This window comes from Ranitomeya variabilis, chromosome 2, assembly GCF_051348905.1.
Source record: "Ranitomeya variabilis isolate aRanVar5 chromosome 2, aRanVar5.hap1, whole genome shotgun sequence".
Classification (NCBI taxonomy): Eukaryota; Metazoa; Chordata; class Amphibia; order Anura; family Dendrobatidae; genus Ranitomeya; species Ranitomeya variabilis.
In genome coordinates this window covers 222,675,573-222,688,247 of record NC_135233.1, presented here as the reverse complement: position 1 = coordinate 222,688,247, position 12,675 = coordinate 222,675,573, and the positions used below count along the sequence as shown (strand labels likewise).

The following is a 12,675-nucleotide window of genomic DNA, read 5'->3' as shown; positions in this document are numbered from 1 at the left end:
TAGTTTTAAAGATCCATGATAATTGTGGGCCTTGCTGGAGATTATGTATTGGGGCCCAGGAGCTTAAAGGGAGTGTCACCCCTTTTTTTTTATTTGAGATAAAAATATGGTTCAATTGTGCCTTAGCTCTGCATTACATCAGTACCTTTCATATCCCCCGATTCCCCACCTTTGCTGAGGTAATCTCTGCATTTTCCTATGTAAATTATCCTGGTCTGATGGGCGGGGCCTATTCGACGTTTCTCCCCACCTCCTGCCTTGCTCTACGCATTAATTTTTCTTCTTTCCTGCGTTGGCGTTGTTTTCCTGCGCCTGCGCATTGAAGTGGCCTCTCGCGCGTGCGCAGTATGTTTTGCCCAACAGTGGGCAAAGCATAAAAATCATTATTGCGCATGCGCCATTTTACATTACGTTCGGTGCCCCGGAAGTCTTGCCATGCAAGGGGGCATAGAATGTAATGAAAAATGCGGGCGCATGCGCAATAGTGATTTTCTGCTTTGACCACAGTTGGGCAAAGCATACTGCGCAGGCACGAGAGGCCAATTCAATGCGCAGGCGCAGAAACTGTACTGGATCTGGGCTATTCACAGATCTCCTTACGTCAAGCACACCGAAGAGCAGGGGGAGAGATGGCGAATAGGCCCCGCCCATCGGACCGGACCGGGGTAATTTACATAGGAAAACGGAGAGATTACAAAGGTATTTTCTCAGCAAAGGTGGGGAATCAGGGGATATGAAAGGTACCGATGTAATGCAGAGCTCAGGCCCTATTGAACCATATTTTTACTCAAATCGAAAAAAAGGAACTCCACTGGATAACAGGCACAGAAAGTCAGCGCTGCTCCCTCCTTCTGTGTGTATAAGTTTACAATACACACTCTCATTTTTACTGATTTTCGTGGAAATACATATTTTCCCTCTAAAGATTTTAGAGTTGGCAGTTGTGCAAATTTTCCAGCGTGAAGATGTCTCACCTGGATCCTATTCCCAGGAGCCTTTGTCTAAGCTGAAGAACACGTTCCTCCTACTCCTTGTCTTTAGTTTCCACAATCTCTCTTGCTCACCTTTTTCTTTGCCTCCCTCTCATGTAATGTGTTTCTTACAGCCTGAAAGGTAAAGCTCTCCACAGCCCCCTGTGCCCCGCTATTATCCTAAATGTCATAGTCTGCTGCTTTCCCTCTGTTGCTTTATGACATGGGAAGGTTTTACAATGAATAGTATAAAAAATAATTCTGTAATTCTCAGCAGACAAAATGGATTCAATTCAGGCCTGAAAATATCAATTACCTATTGAAAAGTATGCAGGGACATTTTTATTTTTTCGTTTCTGTTCAGGGAGCATCACGCCTTCAGCTTTTGTAGGTTACAGTTACCACCAACATTTAGCTGTCCCATAGTTAAATCTTTTTCTCTGAAAGTACATGACGACCGAGTGCTACATTGAGTAGTGGCTACAATGAAATGTATGAGTTACAAAGTAAGTTTAGGAGACGTTAACAAACATCAGGGCAGTTGCTACAGGCTCAACTTGGTGAGATAAGGGTCAGGGCAGCGGGTACATGGTTAGGTTTGTGAGATAAGAGATAGGACAGTAGGTATGGGGTTATTGTGGTCAGATAGGTGTCAGGGCAGTAGGTACAGGGTCAAAATTGTGAGATAAGGGTCAGGGCAGTAGGCTCAGTGTCAAGGTACTGAGATAAGGATCAAAGCAGTAGGTTCTGGGCCAAGGTAGTGAAATAAGGTCAGTGCAATAGGTACAGGGTCTAGGTGGTGAGATAAAGTCAGGGCAAAGGTACCGAGACAAGGTTGTGACATATTGGTCAGGGCAGTAGATACAGGGTCAAGGTGGTGAGATAAAGGTCAGGGCAGTAGGTGCATGATTAGGTTTGTGAGGTAAGAGGATAGTAGGTATGGGGTTAGTGTAGTCAGATAAGGGTCAGGGCAGGCAGTAGTTACAGGGCCAAGGTTGTGCAATAAGTGTCAGGACAGTAGGTACTGGGTCAAGGTTGTAACATAAGGGTCAGGGCAGTAAGTACTGGGTCAAGGTGCTGAGATAAGGTAAGGGAATTAGGTACAGAATCAAGGGTGTGAGATGAGGGTGAGGGCGGTAGGTACAGTGACACGGTTGTGGGATAAGGTGCAGGGCAGTAAGTACATGGTCAAGATTGAGAGGTAAGAAGAAGGTTAAGATCAATAACACAATTTTAAAAAGTCACAATTTGAAGGTTGTGAGTTAAGGGTCAGGGCAGTACATAGAGGGTCAAAGTTGTGAAATAAGAGTCAGGACAATAGGTACAGAGTCAACTTTGGGGAATTAGGGTCAGGGTAGTAGGTAAATGGTCGAGTCAAGGTTGTGAGAAAAGAAGAAGGTTTAGGTTGCTGCCATTATAGCGCAATGTGCCCCCTGCAACATATGAGGAGCATGTACCCTAAAGATGTTTTCTGTAGTCAGGCATGTGTCAACTAATAAAAAATAAGGTGGAATTCATACTCTGAGCTGTAAAGTGGACCATGTCTTGTAGGTTCTTGTTTTTTTTTAGTGTTTCAGGACCATGACAAAGCGTATTGCTTCAATAGATTTCATTGCCTCCTGTTCTCACACCCATGGAGCATCGTTAGGGTGATATAGAATAAGCAGTACACAGTATGTCGGTATTACGATATAATTGATACCATGGCTCCAGTATGGTGCAGCACAGATCTAGTCCGGTTATGACCCCTGTAGTATATATACCAATTTTCTCATTGTGTGACTGCCATTCGTCCTGTTGGATTACGTATAATATAATCGAGTGCTTGTATTTTATATAAATACGTTTTAGGATTTATCCCATTGTTTGATTGACTGGCACCAGATCATAACCCAGTCCATTGTGTGGGGATTATCCATAAGTCATGTTATAGCTTCAGGGCTTGATGCTTCTGATGGTAGAATAGCAAAGCTGTAATGGTCGTACACGCTATGGTGGGTTTTACAGTTGGAAGAAAAGTAAGACTATAATTGCAAAATATAAAGTCGTAATAATATATTGATGTGGGAATTAAAGGCGCTCACAATGTTCTCTTCCTTCCATTAGTTCCCAGATTCATAAATGACTTCGAGGAACATCAAGAGGAAAGTTTAGAAGACAGCAAGAGACCAAAGGTCGTGGTGGTATGCCCCAGTAGTTTTTTCATAGTTTTTTTTTTTTGTTTAAATAATAGAAAAAACACGAAGTTTTCAGATGGTTAATGTGGTTGTCTGGTAAAAACAAGTTACCAACAGTGTAATTCATAGCTTATTCTGCTGTGAACAGGACTGATAGGCTGAAAGGGGCACTTTTATCCGTTAGAATAGCAGTAGTGATGAGCGAGCATACTCGTTGCTCGGGCTTTCCCAAGCACGCTCGGGTGTCCTCCAAGTATTTTGGCATGCTCGGAGATTTAGTTTTCGTCGCCGCGCTGCATGATTTGCTGCATACATGTGGGGGTTGCCTGTTAGGGAATTCCCTCACGTATTCAGCCTGTCTAGCAGTTGCAAATCATGCAGCTGAGGCGACGAAAACTAAATCTCCAAGCATGCCGAAAATACTCGGAGACCACCCGAGCATGCTTGGGAAAACCCAAGCAACGAGTATACTCGCTCATCACTAATACATGTTTAATCGCTGCTCCATTCATTCCCTATCGGGCTGCTGAGCGCTGCGCTCAGCTTTTTCTGACAGCCCCTTGTAGAATAAATGGATCTGCCACTCCTATTGGAGATAAAATTGCCCCTCTAGGGATAAAAATGCCCCGATATACCGATCGGAGTGGGCCCCTCCAGTCAGGCCCCCCGCTAAGCAATAACTTACCATCTATCCTATACTCAAACACTTGTAAGGCTGACATCTACTCCTCTGATCTCCCCATAAAACTTCATTCATGGTTGGGAGTAGAGGGATATTTCACAGGGAAGCAACCTGGTGGTCCAGTGGTTAGCCTTCAGCCTTGCAGCGCTGGGGTCCTGGGTTCAAACCCCACCAAGGACAACATCTACAAGGAGTATGTATGTTCTCTCTGTGTTTGCGTGGGTTTTCTCCGCGTACTCCGGTTTCCTCCCATATTCCAAAGACATACTGATAGGGATTGTGAACTCCATCGGGGACAGCGATGATAATGTGTGTAAAGTGCTGCGGAATATGTTAGCGCTATATAAAATTAAAGATTATTATTATTACTACAGGGATGACAAGCTGCTGTCAGACACTTTTGGCAGTAGCTTATCTCCTGGTTGAAGTAAAGGATTGGATTTCAACATACCCGATCTTCATTTTGCCACACATCTCTGGGTTGTATAGCGCTGCCTTACAATAATGTAGAAAATAAAACTGATTTATACATCCCTGTTAAATTGTGATTGGGAAAGTAATGATAAAATGTGTAGTCAAAGTGCATTAATAGCAATACCCAAACATAGTCTCTTTAAAGGGTTTTCCCTGTTTTAAGTAAGCCTGTGTCACTGGGTAATCAAAAGATTTGCACATTTTTAGTGTATTGTTGACAGTCTAGTTTATTATCTATCTCAACTTAGCAAGATATCGCCTGTCCCCAGGATGAGTGATAACTTTCTGATGGCTGAGAGTCGCATCGGTGGATCCCGACAACAGGGCTCTGAAGTGTCCCATCTTTATTTTAATTGTTGTGTGTCACTTTTTACACTTGTGGTTGACACTAGTAATTTTCGGGTTGTGATCCCATTAGGGCTTTCCTCTTCATTGGTATAAGGGGAAGAGCATTCAGCCATCAGGTTCCACTTACCCGGCAAACTCCTGACTCTCTTCCTTCAGGAGGTGACAGCTCCTAGTTCCACTGGAGAGGCAGCCCAGGTAGATCCTCGGAGCACGACCGGCTCTCCCTAAGATCCGATGAGAGGGAGACAGCAATCCCTGCCTCTGGATGTGGCCTTCTGGTCCGGAGGGTTGTAGAAAGGTTTTTTGAAATGGTTGTAATATGCTGCATTCTTTCTTTTTATTATATACCCATATTATATATCTTGTACCAGTCGTGACTTGTATTGTTTAAGATTATTGTACTTGTTTTTATTATGTATACCCCTCCTCACATGTAAAGCACAATGGAATAAATGGCGCTATAATAATAAATAATAATGATAATATATGGCACCATTTACATTATTCAGTGCATCTGGGTGGAGAGCACAATCTTGATTTTTCTTTCCAACAATCTGAATGGGGAACAATGCAACATGGCCACTAATTCTTTCAGTGGTGTGCCTGGCTATCTCCAGCAGTGCAACAATAATCTGGTTCTCTGAGAAATATAATAAAATAAATTAAATAACACACATTTAAATATTAAACATTTTTCTAAATACCTTTATTTTCCACAAAAATATGCTTCATCTAGTGCATTCTGTAAGGATGTCAATGATGGCAACTTCCACCTATTTCTTGGTTGGCGCCTGTTCCTGCTAGTTTAGACGTGCTGGTCCTTTTTTTCTGTTGAATCATTGCAGCCTGTCATAGAGTTCAGAAGACACGCAGTAGGACGGGCTGTATGAAGCATGAGACTGGCGCACTACAACTGTCAGGCTGAATGTTCAATGTTAGCTAGAGAAAGACATTTATCTTCTCCTTTAGCCCAGCTTCACTCAGTTCACGATGCCTCGGTGATGTTCTTCATGCAGCCCGTCCTACTGTGTGCCCGCTGAAATCTAGGATGGGTTGCACAATGATATAGATAGCAGCTGCCATCTTTTAAATCTTGACCGAGTGCACTAGATAAATCATATCGTTTTGCTAAATAAAGATATTTAGAAAAATGTTTGTGCATTATTTATTTAGTTTCTTAAAGATCCCCTTTAGGCTATCTCCTGCAAGTCCCAAGACGATGAATGGAGCGGAGGTTCGTGTGCTCGTCCATCGCAATATTCTTACACTTCAAAGTTTTGATGTTGGGATTAGTGGGGATCCTAATGGTGAGACCCCAAGAAATCAGTTAGTTATCGCCTGTTCAGTGTATAGGTCATAACTTGCTAAATTTGGAATAACCCTTTAATGTATCACCAGCACAAATCTCTCTTCTGTAACAACGTAGGTAAAGAGTAACAGCAAACTCCATCGTATTCTCTTCTTACCTGAAGGCAGGACCGTTTCACTTCTTGAGATATATTAATATTTTCATTATACTGAAAGCATACAGAGAGCTTGAAATTAATGAGAAATATATAAAAATAGATTAGGACGCTCCATATAGGTATGGTATGGTTATATATTACAGCTTTATGTACTTGAAAATGGAACCCAATGCTTTCAATAAGAGGCTAAAAAAGATGATCTTTAATGTTTTGGACATTTTGTACCCTGTGGAAATATAGCGACTTCGCACCAAGTCGGTCATGTGAGTATGATATTTAGGGTACAAGTAGATGTGCTCAGAGGACAAAGGCTGGGCTCTAATTTCAGGATACCGTGGATAGATAGAGCAGTATTCTGTAGTTGAGAAGAGTGGTCATTTTGCCTCCAGTAATTTCCTCTTAATATAGACTTCAATAAGCGCTTTCTTTCCTTTTCTATACTCTGATTTTACTGCTGCCATAACCTCCACCACAATGATGAGTGCACAGAACAGTAAACCCTGTAGACTATAGTGAAGGTTAATAACGTGGTTAATTCTCGGTGCTTTTCACTTTATTCACATTTACCATGTTGTATAATAGAGCTGCAGCCTCCAGGATTCAGTGGAAATATCAGTGGATGTGTAGAAAATATGACATATCGTAGCTGCATGAAGCAACTAAGTATGTAGCAGATAAACAGATTTATGAGCAAAACGCCAATCCAGAAAAATGGCTGATAAAAAGATTATTGCCCCAAAGACTACGGAGGGTGAACATAGAAAGTTCTTATACCAGTGGTGTTCAATAAGTTATCTACCCCAGCATGTTATTAGTGTTCGAGAAAAGGATGAAAAGAAGCCTAAAGAAATCAATGAAAGGATGATTACTGAATATGGTGATGATGCACCTTCCTCCTACCAAGTAAAGTTTTGGGCCAAGCAGTTTAAATGGGGTAGGCAATCAACTCAAGATGACCCCCGTTCAGGGTGACCTGTCGAATCATCTTCAGAGGAAATGTGCCGTAAAGTGGTGGTCGACAGTGCTTTGGTGACCGCTTCAAAAAGGCGCATACTGCCGAAAATGATGTTCAATCAAATACAAAGTGATTCCATCTGCATTATTAAAGCCAATGACCCCGTTAGCTCAAAGTCCAGATCCTGATTTTTAGGGCTTCAGCCATAAGCCTCGACAGAGCCACTGATGATGAAATGTGATGTGAACACGAGGACGTGTACTGCTGACGATGATGATTTGTAGGCCTACATAAATGTACAATCAGTCTCCAGCTCATTCGGCAACTGATTGCTGCCATGATACTAGGGCCAATGATTGAGATCTAGAATTTGTGCAAACACTAGTTTTGCAAATTATCTGTCAATGTGATGGAGCTATAAAAGGGACGATATAGCAAGTCCTATGCTGCTTTGTATGGGCAGATTCCTTGTAAAGCTGCTTATAGTCTCAGATACATTTTACACTGGGAAGTTATCTTCGCAGTTACTTTCTAATGATCGTATCAATAATTGTCCGGTAGAAATAGCATCAATCATTTATCACAAATCTAATTGATTTTGCTACTAGAAAATCATTGATTTCTTCAAGCTAAAGTGTCCGATAACAAGAAACAACTATAAAGAGTAGGAGGATAAAACACCCTGCAATCAGATCAATAGCTCCAGCAGGAGAGGGGTGTACTGTTGGGATGAGGACAGAACGGGGACGGGGCAGTGTATCACTGGGTTTGCAGCCAGGCTCAGAACAATGTGCCCTTACAGAACGGAGCAACAAAGAAAGGACTCCATGCAGATGACGGATACACACAACTGATTATACTCACATACACTCAATATCTAGCTATCAAAATAGCATCGCAGGTGATGTAAAAAAAATAACCAAAATTATAAGGGTGCAAGTTATTAGATATGAGAGCATGTATTTATTAAGGACAGATAGCCCTTTCTATATTTTCTTTGTGCTGAAAGATGCTTTAAAGGGAATCTCTCACCAGGGTTTTGTTATGTAATCTGAAAGAACCATGACATAGGGACAGAGACCCGGATTCCTGCAATGTGTGACTTACTAGGCTGCTTGGTACCATTTTGATATAATCAGGCAGTACTATGAATGCTCTGTTCTGTTTAACCCTGCCCGCACCACTGATTGGCAGATTACACAGAAAACTGCCAATCAGTGGTGGGGGCGGGGTTACACAGAGCAGGAGGACTACAAGACAGGAGACAACTAGTCCTCTAGTGATAATCTGCTGATAAAACACTGATTTTATCAAAACTACAAGAAGCAGCCCAGTAAGTGACACATCGCTGGAATCAGACTGTCTGCCCCAACATTATGTAAGTCTCAGATTACATATATTACAATTGCCAGTGAGTTCATGTGTGTCGATTTTTATATCACGGAGGATGTGATATCATTGACTTTCTGAGTTCTTCACCTAAAGTATTAGTACAACGTACTCTTCATTGTCTATACGGTGCTCATCTCCAGCGATGGTCACACGGTCACATCATTTCTCTAATATGAGGTTTATTGAAAAAGTAAAGTGACAAGCTCTGTAATTACATACATATTACATGGATGGTCACAACGTGGGCTGCACGTCACTCAAACACTGTAGCAGGACGGGAGTGGGAGTCACTCTCCTCCATTAAAGGCTAATAAGTAACAGGCACAGAGCAGCACTGGAGACGACGTCCGTCATATTTGTATGCTGCCATAAGCTATCACCGACCAACTGCTATCTATCAGTCTAGAGGGGAATCAGAACAATTACATTTAAAATGTCTTGTCTTTGCTTGCGTTTCATAGGCTAGATGGAGAAAGCATTTTCTTAGCGATAACACACCTGTAGTTGTGGCATAATGGTGTAAAGAACACTGCTGGGCGTCATCCTGATGATAATTAGCAAGTGACTGATAATTAGCAAGTAACTGGCACTTATTCATTATCATCAGGAGCTAGATCAGTGTTACCCTAATTCCACAATACCGGGCAGCAATAGACAAGTTATCTGTAAAGGTGATGTAGATCACTACCTACATTTTCTTCTAGGTGTCATGTTTTCCCTTGACACCATGATTTTGATTTGCTCAATAGATCTGCCTCGTCCACTTTCTATTCATCGTATACGTAGTAGGTATCCATCGATCATCTCCAATTTATGCTTTCCTTCTCTGCTATCTGCCCCAGCGGTAAGCAGACACACATTTATAGTATAACGGGAGTATATAAGCCACATGTTGGACAGCAGAACCACGTATGTAGCAAGGGCACACAAATGGCAGCTACTCAGTATACACACTAGCATGTAGTACGTGTTTCTCGTGGCACTGGCCCCCCGGCTGGGTTACACGCTTTTACTTGGATATCACAAGTCGCCACTATAGTGAGACATTGAACTCTGTGACCAGAAAGTCCATGTAATTTTTTTCTTTGGTCTTGAAAGCTTCAGCAATGATCCTGGCAGCCTCCCGATGTTCTTTATCTTGTAAGGAGACTCCATTCACCTCCAGGATGACCTGGCCCACATGGAGCTTGCTGCAGTTATGAGCAGAGCCTCCTCTCTACAAAAAAAAGAAGGGGCGAGTTAAAATCAAGCTTCTATTAAATCAAGTTTTTATGTTACATTTTGTTTTCATGTCACAATTGACACTCCTCAACATTGAAATTGCAAGGCCAAGAAGAAAAAATTGTGGAATTCACAGGAAATGATGAAAAAGTGGAAATAAAGTTTATAAAATATCTCGATTTAATCAGTATGTAGCCTGAGCGTCATGTGCAGAAGTCCCCGCTCTTACAGCCTCATCTGGTATCAATGAGGATATTAATGGTCGTCTGAGGAATGTTTTGCCACTGAATGCACTTGGGTATGAAAATCATCAAGATCCGCTGCTGGCAGTGCCCTTTGCAATTGCTGACCAATGAAGTCCTAGATGTGTGCGATGGGAGACAAGTCCAGAGACACTGCAAGCCACAAGCTGCTCACAGTAGCACGAGCAACATGCTGCCTGGCGTTATGTTGAAAAACGGCTCCTGGGACACTTTGAGAACTGGCCATACTGTCATTTTTGTTATTAGCAGCAAAAGGCTGACTCAAATTCTATCCTTTATATTGAAGCATCTAATGAACGTGTGCAAAGATCATTTTGAGGGCCGTGACAGCTGTGACATACCCAATTGTGAATGGCGGATTCTGTGTTGTCCGCCTTATATAGAGGCGTTGCGTGTTATTATAATTCTTCCTGTGGTGATAATGAGACTGCTGGAAAGTCTTCTTTCATGAACAGGAAGTACGAGTCTAAAATTGCTCCAATGGCCAGTGTGAAAATTGCAAGATTTCTAATTTTTGTAATACTTATTGTTATATGAGAAAGAAAAACTTTGCCAAACACAAAAAACCTGATTTGGTCAATAGGTCTGGTGACAATGTTTTTAAGGCTATGCAAGAAAGCACCCCGGAGCCTGTTTTCACCTTCCTGACCAGGTCAAATTTTACAATTCTGACCAGGGTCCCTTTATGTGGTAATAACTCTGGAACTATTTATCGGATCCCATCGATCCTGAGACTCTTTTCTCGTGACATATTGTACTTCATGGTAGTGGTAAAATTTGTTTGATATGACTTGCCTTTATTTGTGAAAATATCAGAAATTTGGGAAAAAAAATTTAAAATGTCGCAATTTTCAAACTTTTATTTTTATGCCCTTAAAAGTGTTGTAGAGCACAAAAGGTTAATACATAAAATTTCCCACATGCCTACTTTACATCTGAACAATTTTTGAAACATAATTTTTTTTGCTATGAAGGTATAAAGGTTAAAAGTTGACCAGCGATTTCTTTTTTTTGCAACAAAATTTACACAACCATTTTTTAGGGGCCACGTCACTTTTGAAGTGACTTTGAGGGGTCTATATGACAGAAAATACCCAAAAGTGACACCATTCTAAAAAGTGCACCCCTCAAAGTATTCCAAACCAGACTCAAGAAGTTTATTAACCCTTCAAGTGCTTCACAGGAACTAAAGCAATGTGGAAGGTAAAAATGAACATTTAACTTTTTTTTTCACAAAAACATTAGACCCATTTTTTTATTTTCACAATGGTAATATAAGATAATAGACCTCAAAATTTGTTGTGAAAATGCTCCTGAGTATGTCGATACCCTACGTGTGAGGGAAAACCACTGTTTGGGCGCATGGCAGGGCTCGGAAGGGAAGGAGCACAGTTTGACTTTTGTGAATGCAAAATTGGCTGGAATCGAGAGCGGACGCCATGTCCTGCTTGGAGAGCCCCTGATGTGCCTAAACAGTGGAATCCCCACACAAGTGACCCCAGATTGGAAACCAGACCCCTCAAGGAACTTATCTAGACATGTGGTGAGCACCTTGAACCCCCAGGTGCTTCACAGAAATTTCTAAAGTTGAGTTGTGAAAAATTAAAAAAAAAATTTTTTTTGCAGTAAAGAATTTTTTAACCCCATTTTTTTATTTTTTCAAGGGTAACAGCAAATAGCCCCCCCAAATTGTTCAATTTTTCCTGAGTACACTGATACCCCATATATGGTGGAAAACTACTGTTTGGGTGCATGGCAGGACTCGGAAGGGAAGGAGTGATGGTTTGGAGCGCAGACTGTGAAGCACACCATGTCGCATTTGGAGAGCCCCTGATGTGCCAAACAGTGGAAATCCCCCACTAATGACCCCATTTTGGAAACTAGACCCCCCATGAAATTATCTAGAGGCATAGTTATGAACTAATAATAATGCTTTTAGTTTTACTGTTGTATGAATTTATAATGTGGTGTTATGTGTAAGTTGTGCGTAGTACTTATACTTAATAATCCTTGAAGGGATCCTGTCAGGTCCACCATGTCCACAACCCAGAAGCATTCACTTATTTGTGAATACCAAATAAGAAAAGCATTATACAGGGCTGGTTAGGCAGGGAGTGTACTCATAAATAAGTGAATGCTGCTGGGTTGGAGGGCATGGGGGACCTGGCACGTTCTCTTTAATGCAAAGGCCAGGTTTCTCAGGGCAGGTGGTTTTACAATGGTAAATTGTGTCTTTTCGGACTCCCCTCTTGGAGCGTACTCTGCACTTTTTTGTGTTCTTCCCTTCTTTGATGTTTAGGGAACCTCTGCTGGGAAATGTTGACCTGGGACGATACGGTCAGTATCCTTTTCAGTAGTACTGGGACCCTCACCTTCCTGAGTGCCAAACATTAGGGCCTTGATGGCTAGCTTGTCGTAAGGCACTGTATGGTTTGGGGACCTGATCTAAGCGATCTACGCCCCCCATGTACTTTGGGACTTGTGTTGTGGTACCTCAGACTGTGAGAAGGAAGCTGTTACGGTGTATGGTGGTCAAGATAAGGACATCCCTCTTGTCCTTATACTTGACCACCAGCGTGTTGTAGCATTGGGCTCTGCTTTTCGCCCTTTTGCCCTATTAGCGGCTTAGGCTTCTTTCACACTTCAGTTTTTTGGCGTCAGTCACTTCCGACATAATGACGGATCGACGGATCCGTCACAATAGTTGAAAAAACGGATGTAACGGA

At 41.9% G+C, this 12,675-nt stretch overlaps 1 protein-coding gene and 1 long non-coding RNA gene across 14 annotated transcripts in view; one reads left to right on the top strand and one right to left on the bottom strand.

The window, feature by feature from the left end:
* Positions 1-12,675, top strand: part of LOC143805002 (uncharacterized) — a 68,094-nt gene that overhangs the window by 7,845 nt on the left and 47,574 nt on the right. For 3 of the 7 annotated variants that reach the window (XR_013221148.1, XR_013221152.1, XR_013221150.1), the window contains exon 2: positions 3,078-3,154. This is a non-coding gene — a long non-coding RNA (uncharacterized LOC143805002). Of the gene's footprint in view, positions 1-3,077; positions 3,155-4,722; positions 5,229-12,675 lie in introns of those variants that run through there. The other 4 variants (XR_013221154.1, XR_013221153.1, XR_013221151.1 and 1 more) reach the window with 3 other exon arrangements.
* WHRN (whirlin) overlaps positions 8,625-12,675 on the bottom strand; it is a 322,874-nt gene continuing 318,823 nt past the window's right edge. For all 7 annotated transcript variants that reach the window (XM_077283715.1, XM_077283718.1, XM_077283716.1 and 4 more), the window contains one exon: positions 8,625-9,681. In XM_077283715.1, coding sequence (XP_077139830.1) covers positions 9,499-9,681 — 183 coding nt within the window. In that variant the 3' untranslated portion in view covers positions 8,625-9,498. The remainder of the gene's footprint in view (positions 9,682-12,675) is intronic.